Source organism: Heterocephalus glaber, unplaced genomic scaffold, assembly GCF_053883595.1.
Source record: "Heterocephalus glaber isolate CG9 unplaced genomic scaffold, H.glaber_assembly_v1.0 deba00001733, whole genome shotgun sequence".
NCBI lineage: Eukaryota > Metazoa > Chordata > Mammalia > Rodentia > Bathyergidae > Heterocephalus > Heterocephalus glaber.
This window is the reverse complement of record NW_028258444.1, coordinates 18,948,897-18,968,681: the sequence shown is the minus strand read 5'-3', so window position 1 is coordinate 18,968,681 and position 19,785 is coordinate 18,948,897. Positions and strand designations below refer to the sequence as shown.

The 19,785-nt window shown below is 53.0% G+C and overlaps 1 protein-coding gene across 2 annotated transcripts in view; it reads left to right on the top strand.

The window, feature by feature from the left end:
• Positions 1–19,379, top strand: part of Faim2 (Fas apoptotic inhibitory molecule 2) — a 32,868-nt gene extending 13,489 nt beyond the window's left edge. For both annotated transcript variants that reach the window (XM_004863009.4, XM_004863008.4), the window contains 6 exons: positions 100–139; positions 644–681; positions 1,217–1,304; positions 1,543–1,638; positions 3,314–3,367; positions 15,070–19,379. In XM_004863009.4, coding sequence (XP_004863066.1) covers positions 100–139; positions 644–681; positions 1,217–1,304; positions 1,543–1,638; positions 3,314–3,367; positions 15,070–15,219 — 466 coding nt within the window. In that variant the 3' untranslated portion in view covers positions 15,220–19,379. The remainder of the gene's footprint in view (positions 1–99; positions 140–643; positions 682–1,216; positions 1,305–1,542; positions 1,639–3,313; positions 3,368–15,069) is intronic.
• The last annotated feature ends 406 nt before the right edge of the window (positions 19,380–19,785 follow it).

Here is a 19,785-nt window from a genome sequence, read left to right as displayed (position 1 = left end):
GGTGGCTGAAGGAAGAGGCTCTGAGGAGTGTGGAAGGGGGTGCGGAGACTCCTGCTCGCAGTGGCAACTCTGCTCGGAACTCCTTGGCTTTCCTTACAGGAGGCACTTCCCCTGGAACCTGATCCTGCTGACCATCTTTGTAAGTGACTCCGTGGGCTGGGGGCAGATGCTGAGTGGGGTAGAGGAAGGACAGAAGCAGTGTGGGGTTCGAGGGCTGGGGAGTCTGGGTTGGGAACATCTCATGTGAGGTCACGGGGGTCAGGGGTGCTTACACCCCCTCGTTCCACCAGGATGTTTCACCCTCCCTTTCCAAAGGGGCTGAGCTGCCTCCCTCTGCCCCCACTGTTCACTGTGCTTTTGTTCTGAGGAGGTTCATCTGGGGCATCCCAGAACTACGGATAATGAAGAAGAGTGGGTCTCTTACTGGGAGGAGAACAGGGCTGCCTAAGAGAGAGACAGCTGTCCCCAGGACCTGCAGACTGGCCGGGGAAACACGGCTCAGCCAGCCTTGTGTCTGTTCGGAAGCCTGTGCAGGGGTGAGGCAGATTCAGCGCCCAGGGGTATATGCCTGGAGTGGAGGCGTCTGCCTGGGACTCCCAAATCTAAGTGCTGGAGCATTCCCTTACCCTGCCTCTCCTTTCAGACCCTGTCCATGGCCTACCTCACTGGGATGTTGTCCAGGTAAAGGGTACAGGTGGAGAAGAGGGCCCTGCACCCAGGGACTGGCTGTATCTGAGAGGAGCTGCCCCCAAACCCCATCCTTCCCAGGACCATTTGGATGAGGGTGGGGCCTCAGGCAGCAGGACACTTTGGCCTAGAGCCCTCTTCTGGGGCCCTCCCTTGGCTAGTGGCTCCAGGACCTGGCCAGGTTGGTGGGGTAGGGGTGAGAAATGGTGGAAACAGGGTGACTCCTCTCAAGCTGCAACTTAGAAGGCCCCAAATTTATGATCCTGCAGTTACCTGTAAACCACCTCCAAGTTCCAGCACAAATCCTTCCTTCCCCAACTCCCACCTATTCAAGATCCTTCTAACTAAGTGAGTCTAGGCTTGCTTGGGTGAGGATGGGCCGAGCCCAGAGAAAGGCTGAGGGAACCAAGAGAGGGAGGGTCCTGAGGAAGGAAACAGGGTCAGGCCAGAGGTCATCAGATCAGGACCCGGCAGGAGGGCTGGCAGAGAGCAGGGCCCTGCGGGAGCTGACACTACCCGCCCTCCTCAGTTACTACAACACCACGTCTGTCCTGCTGTGCCTGGGCATCACGGCCCTCGTCTGCCTCTCAGTCACTGTCTTCAGCTTCCAGACAAAGGTCAGCTCTGAGGCCTGTGGGCAGGGGAAGGCGTGTGGAATGGGGCTCTAAGCCAGGGCCCGGGATAAGGGGAGGGAACAGGGTGAGTTGGATCTGGGGAGGACACCTGGGAGGCTGGGGGGAAATCCTGGGTTCTGGGGGGTGAATTTAAGACCGTGAGCCTTAGCCTGCAGCTAGTACACTGCCCAGGGGCTCCACGAAGCCAGGGGCCAGCGCTGACAACCCTCTTGTCCTGCAGTTTGACTTCACCTCCTGCCAGGGTGTGATCTTCGTGCTGCTCATGACCCTCTTCTTCAGCGGACTCATCCTAGCCATCCTCCTACCCTTCCAATATGTGAGTCTCTACCTGCAGGCTCATAGGGGTTTGGGGGAGGCCACTTCAGGGTGTTGTTCCCTCCTACACCTTCAGGGCAGGCCCAAGGCCAAAGCCCCACCACCTGCCATCCTGTCCAGGCCCTCCTGGCCCCTGCCCTGGGCATGTTGGCAGTACTATAAGCAAGCAAACAAGGAGGCCTTTCTTGGCAGGCCTGGGCACTGGCCCATCTCCTGGAGCCGAATCCGGCTTCACCTTTCCCATCCTCCTGTGTACCGTGGAGGGGAGGCTGAGGGGAGGATATGGAGCAGCCTGGGCCTCCCTGGGGCCCACCAGACCTAGAAGGTCCTTCAGGGAGGGCCTCTTGGGCTCCTGGGGATCAGCCTAATCCAAAGAGGCAGAATCTGGCTAAGGTGGCGGGGCCAGAGGAAACCGCTCCCCCATCCCCCAGAGAGCATCCCCCAGATAGAGCTGTACTCAGCAATTCTGGAGGCATCCAGCCTGCCCTGGAGAATGTCACTTAGGACTGTGCAGGCCCTCAGGCCACTACATGTGGGAGAGAGAATTAGGGGCACCCCAGGAGGGCCTTGAGGTTTGACTCCTAGGTACCCAAAGGAAGAAGCCCCCAGCCGCTTTTGGTACCTAGTCCCCCATCGTGCCTTTACTGCCAGGGCTGAGACATAGTCCTCACTCCCCCCTACCCACTTCCATCCTGCCTAGCCCCAGCCTCAGGACATTTGGCTTCTAGTCCAGGACATCAATATTGGGTCTGGCATTTCCTTGGCTCTTCCCAGGATCCTGTTGACGAAGGGAGGGACCAGAGCTGGCCTCTGTGTATCTAGGTTGGGGAGGGGAATACCAGGAAGGAGCCCCAAAACTTCAAAGAACTCTTTATTGACCCAGGTCTGGTTGATGGGATGCCTTTGTTTCCTGGAATCTTCTAGAAAGTTTCCTGGGAGGGCCACACTGTGGGCAGAGCTAGCATGGCACCTCCTGTGTGCAGGGTTTCCATATGCAGCTGGGTGCTCCTGAGGTCTGGGGAGCAGAGCACAGGAATACACTGTCGTGGCCTTGGTAGACAAGCCCATACAAACCTGTCAGCCAGGTGTGGTAGCACATGCCTGTAATCCCAGCACTCAGGAGGGTGAGGGAGGAGGATCCTTACGAGTTCAAGGCCAGCCTGGGTGACGTAGTGAGTTCAAGGCTAGCCTAGACTACAGAGCAAGACCCTGTCTCCGAAAAAAAGAAAAGAAAAGAAATACCTGGCAGACCCTCCAGAGGCAACCCCCTACACACACACATACACACACACCTGAGTTCATCTCTTGGTCCCCTACCACTTAAGCCCCTTCCCCCCAGTGCAGAGCCAGGGATGAACCGCAGGCTGGAAGGCAGGAACAGCCTTGAGCCAAACTCAGGCTGAGAGGATGACAGGATTGCAATAGGATGAGTCTTCCTCACTCATCCTGGGCCTGGGGCTGTGACTTGCAGGAAAAAAGCACCAGGTCAGTTGGCAGCTATGTAATTACCCTGTGGGCCCCCACCCCATCACTGTGAGCACCCAGAGAATGAAGGATTTGGGGATCCCTGGGGAAGACTACTCCACATCCTCCATTCTCTGGACTGAACCTCCTCCCAGCGCCTCTGCTCGCTACCCTCTGACCATGCCTGAGCCCATTTTTCCTCTGTCTGGCAGGTGCCCTGGCTCCACGCAGTCTATGCCGTGCTAGGAGCGGGTGTGTTTACATTGGTGAGTTTGCCTCAGTTCCCTGGGGGCCACCTACTTAGCTTTGAGATCCTCTTCTAGACCCTTCCACCACTCTTGTCTTCCTCACTGTCCTCTTGCCAAAAACCCTTCTGGAATGCCTGTGGGCATTCAGGGAATTCCATCTGTTGTCAAAAACAGAACCACTGACCCGAGCAGGGGGCAGGAAGATGGTGCCAGCAGGATGGGAACTACAGGCACAGGGGCAGAGCTGGGAAGAGGACCTCTTCCCTCCTGGAGAGGGTCGGGACCTCGGGTGGGTGTGAGAGTGTGGGAGTGTCCTGCACGGGACTCAAGCTAGTATTCCTTTCCTAGGGCGATCTGGGAAGGCTTCTTAGGGCTAGGGAGAGTCCAAGATCCCTGTAAGAGAGAGGCATTGTATGAGTGAGCTTGTTTTTTGCTGTTCTCGCCAAGTTGAGTGTTGTTGTTGGTGATGGTGGTTATGCGAACAATAACAGCTAATATTTATGGAGCACTTGCTTCCTCCCAGCAAGCTGTTCACATGGGCTTCGTTCCCCCCATAAGTGTGTAAGACAAGGTTTACTATCACTAAGTTGAGTTGAGGAAAGTGAACCTCATAGATGTGAAATGCATGCCCAAAGTTGTACAGCACCCTAGGAAGTACTAGGGGCAAACTGAGACTCTGGGTGGTCTGGCTCCAGAGTCCCACTCAGGGACAGAGGCTAGGTGCGGAGTGCTTGGAAGCAGATGCCCAGGAGACAGAGGTGACCAGGGACAAACTTCTGCCAGAGGAGCTTAACCCTGCTCAGATGGGCTCCAGGCTCCTAGTCAGATGGTGCCCCAGGATACAGCCATGTAGGCAAGAAGTGGTGAGGTCTTCATGGAGAGGCAGCCAAAGTAAACACCCACTGCCAGTGAAAACAGTGAAGAACATTCTCCCTTACTAACTCCAGAGTAGTTAGCTGATGGGTCCAAGGCCTCCTGGCAAGATAATGACAAATCACCTAGGTGTGGGCTTGGTCAAGAATAAGGTGGCAGCTTGCCCCAGTCTACTTGGGACATTCTCAGTTTCAGCACTGAAAGTCCCACTTCTTGGTGAACCCGAAAATCCCAAGCAAACTGGGATGCTTGGTCACTCTAAGACACTCACTTCTCCTGGGTCCTGGACCAGTGTTCTCACCTCCAGACCATCCCCTTTAAATAAAAGTGTACTTGAAAACGATGGGTGGGAAATGGGGCTTTGAGGAAAGAAAGAAGAGGGTGGCAGCATACAAGACAGCAAGCCTGGGTAGCAGCATCTGGAGGCCTCAGAAGGCAGCATTTGCCGGGCATGGTGGCACATGCCTGTTGTCCCAGCACTCAGGATGCTGAGGGAGGAGGATTGTCCAAGTTCAAGGTCAGCATAGGCTACATAGTGAGTTTGAGGCCAGCCTGAACTACATAGCTAGTAAGAACCTGTCTAAAAAAAAAAAAAAAAAAAAAAAAAAAAACAGTATTTGCCAAGGACAGGAGAGGTGGGAGGTCAGACCAGTGGAGGTGGGAATGGTGGAATTGGAGGAGGAGGAGCATCCGTGGAGGGCTGAGGTCTATACTTGGCTTCAGGTGGATGGGGTCACACACAAGTGTGGGAGCTGTGTGGGGAGGCTGTACATACAAGTCAGGCTTGTTTGAATAGAAAGCCCTTCAATCTGTTTAATAATCCCTAATGTTCTTCGATGAATAAAAATATTCCCAGCCACCTGTTCCACCCACTACATTCTGCAAAACACTTTCACACCTGTTGGAATTACTTCATTGGATCTCAACTCTACCACGGTGTGGGGAGAGAGGCAGGGCTGTTATTACAGGAATGGCCTTCCACGTCAGGACCCCTGAGTGGTAAGGGGCAGATCTAGCAGATCAAGAACCAGGTGTCCTGTGCCTAGCCTGGCGCCATCCCCAGTTCCCCTGTAGTCACCCTCAAAGAGGACAACTTCTGTCGGTTTGAGGCTGGGGAAGTCTCCCCAGAAATTTTCCCCCTCTCTCCCTTGCATCACTCACATAGCCCTCTCTGCTGGGTTGGTCCCATCAGCGTGGAAACATGGTACAATTTTCACATCTGAACAAAAAGCCAACAAAACGCTCCTGACTCACAGCCCCTCCAGCTCCTGCCCCATTCTCTGCTGCCTGTAGATTGCAAAACTCCTTAGAAGAGGCTCTACGCTCCTCATCCCCAGCTCCTCTTCTCCTTTTCCCTTCCCATTCTCTTAACTGTGTGTGTGTGTGTGCGTGTGGTACCAGGGATTGAACCCAGGGCTTCCTGCATGCTAAGCACATGCTCTGCCACTGAGATACACCCCCAGCCTACTCAACTCTTAAAAATGCTCTCAACCAGACCACCAGTGGTCTCTAAATCCACCAGTCATATCTCAGCTGGCCTCTTGCCTGAAGTTCAGCATCACTTGATGCAGTTGTTCACTTCCCCCTCAAGTGTCTTCTTCCCTCAGCGTCAGCACCCCCGCCAGCCCCTCAGCCCCTGCTTTTCTCCAGCCTGTCCCTTCTCGATGCCTGCTCTGGCTCCCTGCTCTTTTTGCTCTTTCTCACTAAGGATTTCAAGGAGGCTCAGGGCTTTGAATACCATTCTTTATGCTGATGACTGTCAATTTACATCTCCAGCCTGGATCGATCGATGGATTAATCTCTCTCTTTCTCCCCCTCCCAGACTAGAATGTCCTGTTCCTGGTCAAGTGTCCCCATTTGAAGTTACCCAGGCTCCTCCAACTGACCTCCTGTTCTTTCCCTGGCCGCCTGCTTCTCCCACAGATTTCCCCAACTTCCATTTATTCAGGACAAACATCTTGGTGGCATCCTTGACTCTTCTGTTTTTCTTACATCACATATTAGGCCCAGCAGCACATCCCATGGCTCCGCCTTCTATCCAGAACCTGGCCACTTCTGTCCACCTTCCAGCCCTCCCAGGCACCAGGCACCGTCACCCCTGCTGGGCATGTTGCAGTAGCCTCCTACAGCCTGCCCGCACAGCAGCTGGGGTGACACAGGTCAGGTCATTGTCCATGTGGCATCTAGGAGTCACTTCCCACAGTCCCCTCCAGCCTGCCCCCTCGCCCACTCTGCTGCAGCCCTGCTGGCCCCTGCTGCCCAAGCACACAGGCTCCCCCTGCACCCCCACCCGGCATTCCTAGCTCTCTGTCTCCTCCTTCAAGGGTTTGTGTCAGTACAACAATGCTATGCACCCGAGCTAGTGCTCCCCTCCCATTCTACAGATCTTTCTCTCTCCATAGTGCTCTCATCCTCTGACACACTGTATATTTTTCTGATCTGTTGTTTATTGTTTTTCTCTCTGTAGCAGAATGCAAGTTCCTTGAAAGCAGGGGGTTTTGTGTGGCTTGCACAGTAGGCACCTAGCACACAGTAGGTACCTGCAGATGTTGGGGAATGAATGAATGCCTGAGAGGTGTGGCAAGGAACAGGGCCAGGCCCCACAAGGTGCTCAAATGTCATTGTCATGGGTTACGGAGTTGAATGAGGTGCTGCTTCATCAGTCTCCTGTGAGTCACAGTGGGGAGAAGGAGAAACTGCTGTGCCCAATTATTCCATTAATGTCTCTTGAGATCAACACACCAGAAAGCCTTGATGGGATCCTCTTGCAGGTTACATAAAGAGTGGATGAGAAAGCACACGGGTAGGTGCCTCTACAGAGGGTGGAAGATGGTTACCCAGGGTCCCACCAGACTCACTCCACTTTTTCCTCCTAGTTTCAGGTGGGCAGGGACCCTTTGAGACTGCCTCATAAGAACTGAAATCCCTGTGCCTTTCATTGGCCCCAGATCAGAAGCATGTTTTGGCCTCGCACCAGTTCTGCTTCCATCATTGGTCTAGCGAGCCTGTTGCCCCCTTGTTTTTCCACCTGTATGTCCTGTTTTCTCCTTCTCTAGCCTTTGGGGGGATTCCTGGCATAATTGGGGGCTCTCCTTGCACTGTAACTAGGCAAGAACTGCAATCTACCCTCAGCACACCCTTGCCTCTTTTTCTGAGTCATCTAGAATGTTCGAGGAAGGGGCGAAGAGACATGTCAAAGGCCCCTGGCCCCCAGTAGCACCTTCTCTACCAGCTCCCATCAGCCTGAGCTACAGGGGCTGGGAGGAGCCAATTTTCTGTCTTAGAAACCTTGGCCTCCACCCTAAGACATTCTGCCATCTTTGAAGGCAGGATCATCACTGAACTGGGCTGCAATTTAGGAGGTGGGGAGACCAGCCTTGGGGGACAGGCCCCCTCTTAGACTCTCCTTACAATCCAGCCTTGGCACATTGTAAGGAAGCCTTGTGTGTTCAGGGTCACTCATGTCCCTCACTGGATGCCAGAACTCAAATGCCAGTAAGAAGTGGGTGAGTCCACTGAAAGTCATTGGCCTCGCAGTGACTGCATCCTTCTTTCCCCCCTAGTGCCCTCTCTTTGGGTGCTTTTGTGTAGACACTCATGGGGCGGGGTGATCAGGGAGGATTGAGGGTCTGGGGCAGGACCTGACAGAGGGTTGAGGCCAAGGGTCTAGCTAGCTGGTTTTTCGCAATGGCTGGAGCTCCATGGTCCATGTGACTGGGAAAGTTGCTTCCTCCCACAGTTGGACCTTTTGAGCTGCCCAAACCAGGAAGTCAAGTCCAAATAGGTAGGGAAGAAATTAGGCATAAGTGTTTAGAAATGAGGTGATGGGTCCTCTGATAATGGAGCTCTCCCTTCCCTGCCCAGCCCAGTCCGAGTCAGGACCTTGGGAGCCACCAGTAGTTGAAGAAGATCACAGTCACCTCACTTCAGTGAGGAGCCAAGTAGATAGGCCCGGGGCTGGGAGACCAGTTAGGGGTCAGGGAAAGGGTGGCAGGGTGAATGTGTGTGGTCAAGATTAGGTGCTGCCAGGTCTGATGGACAGGAAGATGCGGTGGAGCACTGGGCCTCCAGTGCTGGACATTGACCCCGATACCATGTTGATGCATGAGGTCCTTGGGCTTTGCAGGCCCAGAGAGAACAGGTCCAGACACACATGTGCGCGCGCGCACACACACACACACACACACACACACACACACACACACACAGAGCGTTCACAGACGCACTGGATGAAATTCAGCCTACCATCTCTCCGGTGGGAAACAGAGGCCCAGACAGATTCTCCAGATCCAGAGAGGCCCTCTCCACCTCTGTCTCCTCTAAGGATAGGCTGAGGCAGGGAATTGCTTTCTGGGAGGTTCCAGAAAAAACGCTGCAATCTCCCCGACCCCATGACCCCACCCCACTCCTCACTCCGCTCCTCTAGTGGAGGCTGTGATGTACACACCACCTTCTTCTCAATTAGGACAACACTTTGAAAATTAAAAATGGTTGGATGTGTCTGAGTTACAATTTTATCTCAGATTTTCCCATTTCCTTCAGCTTAGAGGCTCTTTTGCTGGGGGGGGTTACATGAGGCTGGAAAAATCAGTGAGAATCTATTCTGTCCCCTACCCTGCCTTGAAAACAGCCCTGAGGCCTCCCCTGAACCTTCTGGAAGCTGACTGGGGCTAAGAGGATGTGGGCAGTGTCCCCATCCCCCACCTCACCTCAGCATCACCTCTAAAGGTGCTAATCCTTGGAACCAACGCCCTGCTCAAACGCAGATGGGCACAGCACCTGGCAGGGGGAGGTTAGAGAACTCCCCCATCCCAAAGGTGGGGACCAAAAGAGGGGTGATTCAAAGGCCCTGTGGGCAGCAGGCAGGAGTGTCCAGGTCAGCAGCTCTCTCATGCCCAGGAATGTTCTCCAAGGCACAGCCAGGAAGGGACCCTACGGGCAGGAAGGGACTGGGCCATGTGGGATGGAGGAAGCTTCAGCTGACCAGTGCACCCCACAAAACTACTTCCAGCTGGGCATGGTGGCACATGCCTGTAATCCCAGCACTCGGGAGGCTGAGGCAGGAGGATTACTGGTAGTTCAAGGCCACTGGGATACATAGTGTGTCTAGGACCAGCCTTGAACTACAAAGCAAGACCCTGTCTCAAAAAAAACTACATCCAAGGCCTCACTGCTCCTTCCCACTGTGCGACCTTGGACAAGCTCATTGACCTCTTTGTGCTTCAGGTGCCTCATCTTTTTTTTTTTTTTATCTCTCTATGATCTATTGTTACACTTTAATTATGAATTTGATTAAGCATTTATCATACATGAGACAAGATTATAAGCACTTTATATATATTATCTTTGTAACAACTTTTTGAGATAGGCATGATGTTTTCTTTTTAAATTTTGTTCATTAGCACATGTTTATAGTACGTAGTGATCACATTCATCATGGGGTGTTGGTACATGTACAGAACATATCTTGATTCTTTTAGTTCCCCTTCTCTTTTCTTTCTTCCATCTTTAGATCACTTTCCCATTTGCCGAAGATCTATCTCCCTGATTCCTATTATCCCTCCTTTATTTTACTAATATTTAAATTATTTATACTTTGGGTTTCTGATATATGAGAAACCATGCAATATTTAAGTTTGTGTGTCTGATTTATTTCACTTAACATTATGGTCTCAAGATGCATCCATTTTCCTACAAATGACTAAAATCAGGTGCCTCATCTTTAAAATAGCATGATTATTTTCACAAGGCTGTCGTAATGACTGAATAAGATCATATGCAGGGAAGAAAAAAGGAAACTGGCCAGGGCACATGATAGGTGGTAACCCCTTCCTTTATTGTGTTAACCTTTCCACTTAGGGCACCAGGTTTTGGAGCCAGGGTCACTAGGTTCAGAACCCTTCTCTGCCACATTCTGGTTGTGTGAACTAAATCAAATTAGGCAACATCTCTGTGCTTCAGTTTCCTGATTTGTAGTAATCATACCCATCTCCTAGGTTGTGAGTTTTACGTTAATCGACATATGAAAGCCCTTAGACAATGCGTGCGTATCATCACTGATCAGTAATGCTTGACTGGTCAGGAACAGGGAGTTGTCTAGGGTCAGAGCCAAGACCTAAGCCCAGGCTATTCGTGTCCCCAGCCTGTGCTGTTAGGTACTGCATTATACTCATGCCCTCTCTCATAATGGACTCTTTCATGCACGCATAATTATACACTATTCCTTTTTCATCCTGGGCCAGGCTTTCTGGCTCTGATGCTAGACTCTGCTCCTTCAGTGGCTTGCCTGAGGTTGCAAACGTTGGCTGCACATTTAAGAATTCTGACATCAAGGTCAGTGAGAAGAAGTGCCTTCTATTGGCATCAGGCAAGAAACGGAGCCCAGGCTTGCTCTCAGTGGCTTCTCCCCACTCCCCTGCTGCCCCAGCTGTCCTGCAGCCCAAGCTGGGCACAGAGTCCCTTCTCCTAAGCCTCCCCAAAGTCCCAGATTACCCTCCAGTTCAGAAAGTGGAGGCAGGGCCAGGTGAAACCAATGCCCTCTGCATTGCCCCAGGAAGCCTGCATTGCACGGGGCCATGAGGTGTTTGCTTCTCTTTCCACCTTCCATCCTTCTGCACATACATACACCCACACATACATACACCATGGTCATTTCTCTTGGGATTTGTAATCAGAAGACTTGAGCTGTCCTCTTGGCTGTGGGAAGTGTGCATGTCACTTAGGCTGTCTGTGCCTCAGGCTCCTCAGCAATGATGGAGATGGTGATGCAACACTTGTCGCAAAGATCTACAGTGAGCATTAAATGACAGAGTTGTGTTATTTTCCCTCTTCTATTTTTGATTTCTAACTTCATAATGCATGAATATATATTCGTATTCGTGTTTAATTTCTTAAAATAGATAAACACCTCTGTGACCTTATGCTCACTGTCTTCCCCTCTGGGCAGTTGTCTCTCCTTCTAGACCTTTCCAAATAGTTACGTGCTGTCTAGGCTCCTGTGACATGTCTTGCTTTGTGGGATTGTATGAAATGGATTTTTCTGCTGCCTGCCTTTTTCTCATAGTAGCATATATCAGAGATGCTGCAGCCTCAGTACTGTTGTTGACTCATTTACTAACCCCCTGTGGAGAGTTTGGGCTGTTTCCAGTGAATCACTGTTAGAACCAACACTGGTAGAAGAGACTGGGTGTGCTACTTTGCACACCCAGGCTGGCATTTCTGTAGGATGGATACAGTCCACGAGTTCCTTTTTATGCTAGTTTGACACATTGCAACCCCAGCTCTTTGTATTCAGTGCCTCCCTGATAGTGGCTCTGAGCTGGGCTTTCCATGCATGGTTGTCCCAGAGCACGTCAGCCTCATCTCTGAGGCCGGGTCTGGGGGAACAGCAGCTACAGGCCTTAGTCCTGACAGAGCAGTGTCAGGCCAGGTGTGCAGCTGGGCCCTAAGCAGGTGTAGCCCTGGTGGGGGGAGGGGGACCTCTGCCCTGTGGAGGCCCCTCCTGCCTCCCCGCAAGCCCAGTCTTCCTCCAGCTCCACCGGCACAGGAGGTGGGGAACCTGGTTCTGGGCCTGAATCAGTGACCATCTGCAAGCCATCACCTCGCAGAGACTCTGCCTCAAATGTAAAACAGTGGCACGGCCCAGAGAATTGGCAAGGACAGGGACTCCTCCAACATGAGTAAAGAGCATCCTAGTCCCGCTGCTGCCTCGTCCCGTGCCTGTGCCCATCTCAAGTGCTCCTTCCGAAGGGTCTGGTGCTCAGTTGGCTACTGACTCAAGCACCTGCTGTCCTTTGAGGTGTCAGCAGTCACCTCAGTTACTAGCAGCCAACTAGCTCTCACTCCCCACTAGGATGTTAGCCCTAACCAAGATACCTGGTTTCACCTGAGAAGCCAGACAGTGCTTTCCATCCCCCAGGGAGATCCCAGCAGATTGCTATCCCCAGTAATGAACTCACGCCCATAACAGAATCTCTGGTAATGTCTTTCGTCTGTCAGTTCTAGAGGGCACATTCACTGGAACGTAGTAAGCGCTCACCAAATACTGTTGAGAATAAATTAATGAAGAGCCTTCGGTGGAGTCACAGGTTACAGTGAAGGATGATGGTGCCAGGCAGTGGGGTTGAAATTTGAGGCAGGCCACCCCCAAAAGCACCACATAGATAAGCATCCATGGCCAAGGCCAAGGGCAGAGGCGGAAATCATTCCGAGCCTCTTTTCCTCAGAGAAAAGCCAGCTGGCCACTGTAGGGAGCCTCCTGGATGGGTGCTCTTTGGAGAGGCCACCCCCAGACCTGCTCAGGTCCAATCCTTCTAGGCTGAGAGATTCCATTTCATTAGCTCAGCCAAGGGTGACCAGGCTCTGGGAAATCAACCAAGCAAGCTATTGATTGATAAGCGAGATCAGCAGTTTATTAACCTAGGCTGGCAGCTGTGACTGCTAACCAGCCCGTAGCAGAGGAGTTGGCCCCTCCACTTGTTCTTTCTACAGAAGGAAAATTCACTTGGGAACTCAAGTCAAGTCCAGCAGAGTGGTATGGAGTAGAATTATACTAAAGAATAATAACTGTCGATGCTCCTCTGCACTGCCGTGTGTGGGCATGGGCATTGTTACCACCCCATTTGGTAGGTGAGGACACTGAGGTCGAAACGGATGAGTCGACCCTGAGAGTCAGAGCCAGGACCCAAACCCAGACATCCTAACTCCAGGCCATGTTGCCCAGTGCTCTTCCTTCAGTACTGCCTGGCACACACGTGCAGGACCCGAGTCCTGGCCAAGGCCACACAGCTGCCCTCGGAGCATGTCTGCCTCTCTGATGAGATACTGAGCCACCCGAGTCTCACTGGCAGCATGCACCTGTTTTCAGGAGGGCACCTGCCCTTCTGCAGACAGTGACAGTAACACCCTTGCCGTAGCTACCATTCACTAGGGCTGACTGCATGTCAGCACCGAGCTAGGTGCCCTGCACATGCAGTCTTTCTCTCATGACAACCTCGTGGGGCCAGCACTCTCCCCTTCCTTCACAGGCTCACGGGCATGGAGAGATTGAATGTCCGTCCCGGGTCTCCCACCTAGTGAGTGGCAAGGCAGAGATCCAAGCCAGGCTGCTGTTCCATACTGAGCTCATAACCATCCCCTCCACCTGGGTCCTGGAGGGCAAGGAGTTGGTGGCTGGGATGAGGGAAAAGGCAAAGTGCAAGCTTCTAGCAGCTCCAGCTCCTTTGTCTCCCTGCTCTTCCCACAGTGCTCTGCCATACTGAATACCTCAGTCTTCACAGCGACCTCTCAGGTCCTCAGGGTTCTCCTAGGTCAGCGGTGGCGAACCTACGGCACGCGTGCCGCAGCGAGCTGCCTGTGTCACTGAAAGCTCTAAAAGGTTCCTTGTCACTGCCCTGGGTCCTCGCAGCCCAGCAAATCCCTACTCCTCATCCTTCAGTCCCCACTTGCAATGGCATCTCTCCCCAACACGTCCTGTCCTGTCAGGAGTCCCTCCTCCATAGCCTAGAGTTTTCTTGTCACTATCTACAAGTGTCCCCCACCAAGCTTAGGCACAGCTCTCATCAAATCCCTGACATGCAGCTGGCACCCCATGGTAATGAATTAGTTTCAGAGGACCCAGGAAACCCAAGCTTCCACGTACAAGTAATGGAAAAGCAGAGCCCAGCCTTAACAATATGAGTGAATTTAAAGAATCTCAATCCCATGTGGAACGACAGTTCTCACCTTTTGAGACACTAGAGGACCATTTTATTTGGTTTGGTTTTGGTTTAGGTTTTTTGAAACAAGGTCTCAATATGTATCGCAATCTGGCCTTGAACTCACTATATAGCCTAGACTGACTTGGGGGTCGCAGTGATCCTCCTGCCTCAGCCTCCTGAGAGCTGGGATTACCAGGGTGAGCCACCACGGCTGGCGCTGGTGGACTTTTTGGCTTCTCTCCTCGGAAAGGTACACCACGCCTGCCAAAATCCATATGCTACCGTTGGAGGGGTTCTGCCCCCTAAGCCTGGACCAGAGGAAAGCTGCATGAGAGCAGGGTGTCCTCGCTGTAGTTGTTGGGAAGGACTGATGGGGCAGTGGGCAGCAGAAAGGAGCTGGCACTAAGGGAGTGGGTTCAGAGTCCCTCAGGCCTCAAAGACACCCCCCCCCCCGAGGAGAGCCTATGGCCTAGGAGGAAACGCATTAACCGCAGGTGCTGCCCGTGAGCAGCAGAGCAGAGTGGTTAAACGCAGGGCTCTGGGGCCAGCCTGCTCGGGTTCAAATCATGGTCTTGCCATTTCCGAGCTGTGTAAACTTGGGCAAACATTTAACACCTCTAGCCTCGATTTCCTCTAGGGATAAGTCCTATGAGGAAGGGAAGTCAGTGGACAGATGGGCTGATGCCTGTAAAGCTCATGACAAGTGTTCAGTCCCTGCTTGCTGTTGCCGTGGTTTAGCCTCTGACCCAGAGCAGGGCCCCGAGGGAATGGCAAGACACCAGGCTCAGCTCGAAGGGGACCTTCGAGCTACCTTGAGGAAGCCAGGATCCCCGGCCCCACCTTGAATTGCTTTTTCTGTTACACTCACACTAGCACTTACTTCCTGCCAGACTCTAAGTAAGGATCTTGCCTCTCTTTTTCTCTGTGCTTCCCTGTGCCTGGTTTACAGCAGGTGTAGGTGTTGACCAGAATTAGTGGCTGAAGGTGTTAGAAAAGTTCCAGATTCTAGGCTTTCACATGAGAGTCACCAAGCAGCCAGACGGCAGTGAGGGTAATAAAATAGGGGTGGTCCTGAGTGGGATGGCTTGGCTGCCACAACCCATGACCCACTGTCTGGACTCTGTCCTCTCTGTCTCCTCCCTTCCCCAGTTCCTGGCATTCGACACCCAGTTGCTGATGGGTAACCGACGCCACTCGCTGAGCCCTGAGGAGTATATATTTGGAGCCCTCAACATTTACCTGGACATCATCTATATCTTCACCTTCTTCCTGCAGCTTTTTGGCACTAATCGGGAATGAGGAGCCCTTGCCATCCCATGCCCTCCTCCAGAAAATGCCCCTTCTCCGTCCCCTAATCCTGTGCTCCTGCCAGACCAACATAAACTCGCTGCAGCCAGCCTGTGGCCAGCACTCAGTCCCTCAGCCAGCCCTCGCACACCCTCTGCAGCTTGTACATATGCCACCTTTGGGTGCCACGGAACTGAGCCCACACTGCCCCCTGTGCCCCTCTCCTCACAATTACATCTCCCAAACTGGGAAGTCAAGGCTGAAGGCCCCTGGGTTTGAGGACCCAAAGGACAGTGGGAGGAGCCCAGGAGGACCTGAGACTAGAGAAGGAGACCCCAGGAAGCCTAGCTGATGCCTGTGCCACACCAAGATTCCTCCTGGGCCTGAAGCCACCCTGGGCACACTGTCCTGTGTCCAGCCTACCTCTCCTCTCTCTCTTCCAGGCCAAGCAGTGCCGTCCTGGAAGGAAGGAGGAGGGAGGCTTGGAGATGAGGGAAGGGTGCCGTGCAGAGGGGGATGGGACTGTGCAGACTCCCACCTTCTCTCAATTCTAGGGCCAGCACTTGCTCTGGGGACTTGGGACCTGGGGAAAGGGACAGGAAGTCAGTACTTCTGCTGATTGCCTTAGTGTGCCCTCCTGGATCAGGACAGGGCACTGTGGAGCAGGAGGTAAGGGCAGGAGGCACTGATCCTAAGTGAGGGCCTGTCCTGGGCTTCCGGGGCTCCCCAGAGAACCAACTGGGGAGACTGGGCTCTGCAGTATGGGCAACTCCCCAGACCTGCGTCCCCTCAGGAGGTGCTTGGGGTTAGAGGCCTAGGACCCACATCTTCATCTTCTTAGCCCTACTTGGGCTGCTCCCACAGCGCTGAGGAGGAGGGAGGTGCACTGGGGTCTCCTGCTAGTGTTCTAGGGAGGAAGCAGCTCTGGCTGCTGGGCCAGCCCCATATGGAGGGATCCTGCCCTGCCCCGGCCCTACCCGAGCCTGGGCCTGAGTCCCTCCTGCATGTCTTATTTCTTAAGACCTTCCCCATCCACTCCCATTCACTGGCTTATCCCCAGGCAGGTCTCCTGAGGCCTTAGGAGTTGGCAGTGTCCACCTACATACCCCTCTTCCCTGGCCACTTGACCCAGCCCAGAGTCCCCGAGTCCCTGCCCCCTTATCTCCACATCTCTCAATCTGGAAGCTGTCCAGCTGATGCTGACAGCCAGGGTCAGCCCCTCAAGCTGGTCCCATGTGATATGAGGCCAAGGCTCCTTATCAGCCTCCAGGCGGCTGGGATCTCAGGCAGGGTGTGCGTCAGCCACCCCGCTCCTGGCTGGGTGCCTGGTGGGGAGTGCACAACAGGGGACCACACCTGGGGCAGTGTGCAGCCAGCACGTGGCCAACTCCGGGCCAGTGGAAAGTTACTGAGTGGAGGCAAAGAGGCCCTAGGTGGACACCAGGACCCTCCCTTGGCCTCTAATTTCTGTGCTGTCTCCTCTTCCTCCCATGCCAGGGCTTCTGTCTACTCCTAGGAAGGGCAACTAGGTATGCTATCCATCCACTCCTGACCCCACCCACCCCCTCTTTCCTACTTCTAGCTTTCAAGAATTATTACAGACCTATTTGAAGTTTTGTTCTATCTTGGGTATTTGAGGAGAGAAAGAATCAAGGACCAGCAGGTGATATGTGTGAGGTAAAGGCAACTGGGGCATGGAGGAGATGCCCACTGTGTGCTGGTCTAAATTGATCCCTGCACCAGTGCTACAAAGACAGTGTTCTTCGCAGCCCCATTGTGTAGGGCAAAGCCCAGGTGCTCAGAAAGACTTGGTAATGAGTCCAAGGTCACACAGCAGTGGTGGATCTGGGATTCAGATCCAAGGCTGCCTCACTCAAAAAGCATCACTCTTGGGACTGGGCTGTGAGGCTTAATGGTAAAGTGCTTGCCTAGCGTGCACAAGGCCCTGGGTTCAATCCCCAGCAACACACACGGGACAAAAGCCCTCAAAGTTTCCCTCCAGCCTGAGAGAGGCTGGAATGAAACAGTGTGGGAGCCAAGAGGTTGGGGTCAAGCCCAACATCTCTGAGGACTTGTGGCCTAGAGTGCCGCCTGGCCTTGCACCTGCCCTCTCCCAGCCTCCCTAGATTTTGAATGCTGAAGTTTCCACTCCCTGGATACCAGCTGGGCGACAGGGTTTCTAGGAATTAGAATTTCTGATTCCTAGCCTCACTGCCATCAGGATTGTGGTATTAGCATACCAAGTATTTCTTGCTCTCTGTGATTCCTAACCACAGGATGGAAGTCTGTGGCCAGTGTGGGGCAGGGAGAAGCACCAGGACACTTACTTCCATTGACTTCCTGCCCTCCAAAGCCGCCTTAGTTTGGTTTCCTAATCTCTGGCCTCTAGTTCTAGGACGGTTTGCCACCCCCACCCCCCTTGGCCTGCCATTCTCACACTGGACAGCTTCCCAGAATCCACTTGTCCAAACCCTCCTTTTCTTTGGAGAATTTATGCAGAAATGGAATTGAGTAAATTTTCCACAGCTGGGCTCCAAAAGACTGGAGGAGAGGCAAGCCTTCAACCATAAATAAAGTGACCTGGGCACAAATCACGGAAATCTCAACGATGGCTCCGGTATGGAGGTGGGCAGCCCTGAGGAGGGTGCTGCTGCCTTCTGCCTTGGGTCCTGAGCAGGGGCTGGGCACTGCTGAACTGACAGCAAAACTAGAGCTCAAGCCTATGTGTCTAACCTCCCATCCCGGCAGTGAGGCACTCCAAGAGCACCTGATGGGTCTTGGAAGGAGGAAGGGTGGGGAAAGAGGAATGCAGGATTATGAGGAATGCAGGATTACAGGAAACTGAAGCTGGGCAGGTGCTACAAACTGTAGGGAACAGGGAAAGGGGACGTTACTAGAACCTCTGCAGTAAGCCCTAGTCTCCTGCGAGCCACGACAGCGCAAGGCGAATTACAAGAAAGGTAGAAAAATGAGACTGAGAAGAAGCTGAGCTTTGGGTTTGATCAGTGCTGCTCTGAGCGGCAAAGCTGAAAGCCCCCAGTTTACCGTACATCGGGAGAAACAAATGTAACAAATGACTTGCAGAGAGTTCAGTACATCCGCGTAAACAAGACGTAACAATCCAAGAACAATGAGGAACTGAGTAGATGAAGACTTTGTTCCTCCCAGGATGTCTTCAGCTGGTGTAATCTTGTCCTGGAGAATCACAGCATCACCGCATCATTGAGGTCTCAGTGGTGACCGGAGGCCAAAATGGAATTATGTCTCGCAATTCCATAGTTGGGCTGTAGGCAGGAGAGCTAGGCTAACCGAATGATTCTACCCTAAAATTATGTAGCATTGGTCCCGACAACAAGCTATAGAGGAAGAAGAGCACTGGCCTCTCACATTTTTTGGCCTCTCACATTTTTTGGCCCCTCACATTTTTTGCCTGGGTGGGGCTGGACCTGGGTAGAGGTAGGTTGGGTTTTATAAAGCTAGAAAGAAGCCTGAATCTGCCCATGTCTGATGGGAATCCAGAAGTCTCCTAATGGAAGGAAGTGGCAGATTTGGGCCCAAGCATTACACACAAGACCCAGGTTCCCACACCAATTCCTGGGCTTACATATGAGGCTCTTTCTGCATAGCCTGGGGAAGCCCCAAGGATTTCGGTTCTTCCATTACTGGGGGAGTCAAGATCAAACAGACACACTTTTCTTCCCTGGCCGGCTTGAGGGCAAGTTCCATGTGGCCTGTTTGTCCAGGGGTGTTGGGACTTTACACAAGCACTTTGCTGCCCCCCTGTGGCTCTTTAAGAAAAAGCAGGACCTAGTTCGGGAGAGGAAGTGGGCGCTGCGGCTGAGGTTGAGGGGAGGAACCTGGCTGCCAGCTTTCCTTCCCCAGGTCTCCCAGGCCTGTCTTCTCAGCGCCATCGAATGTTCCTTTTGTCCAAAGATTGTCACATCTCTTGGACATTGTTTCTCTGCTGAAAACCATCCCTGCGGCACCCCAGCCCTGAGGTGTTCCCACACACACTGAGGGCAGCGATTCATGGGCTTGTCCAAGGACACCACTGCTGTCCTTCCAGCCTCAGCTCCAAGTGCCCTAGGGTCCCACGCCTGTTCTCTTTCGTGGCCTCTCCTTCCCAGGATCTGTGATTGACTGGAAAAAATAAAAGCAAATACCACACCAGATGTTTCCTTTGCTTGCCTTCCGATTGTGGCATCAGACGTCCTGGAGTCTCTGGGTAAGGCTCTACTCAGAGCAGCCCAGGGCTTCCACATACCACCGCTTCTCCAGGGAAATTAAATCCCCACCTTTACTTTCCTGGGGAAAAGGTGACTCCTCCGCTCAGTAGATCCTTTCTGCGGGCCCACAGGGTTCCAGAGCTGGAAGGAACACCTAAGAGGCTCCTCCGGGCAGAGCTTGCCTTGTCCTGGAAGCCTATTCTTTTGTGGGCTGTTCTTATTATTCCCTATTCGAGCCAAAATTGTTTCCCTAAAAGGAAAGGTTTATGTGGTACCTGACGGATCCCCCAAATGAGTAGCTTTAAAACTATAAAACTTGAGCTCTCAGGAGCTGAGTCGTTCACCCAGAATC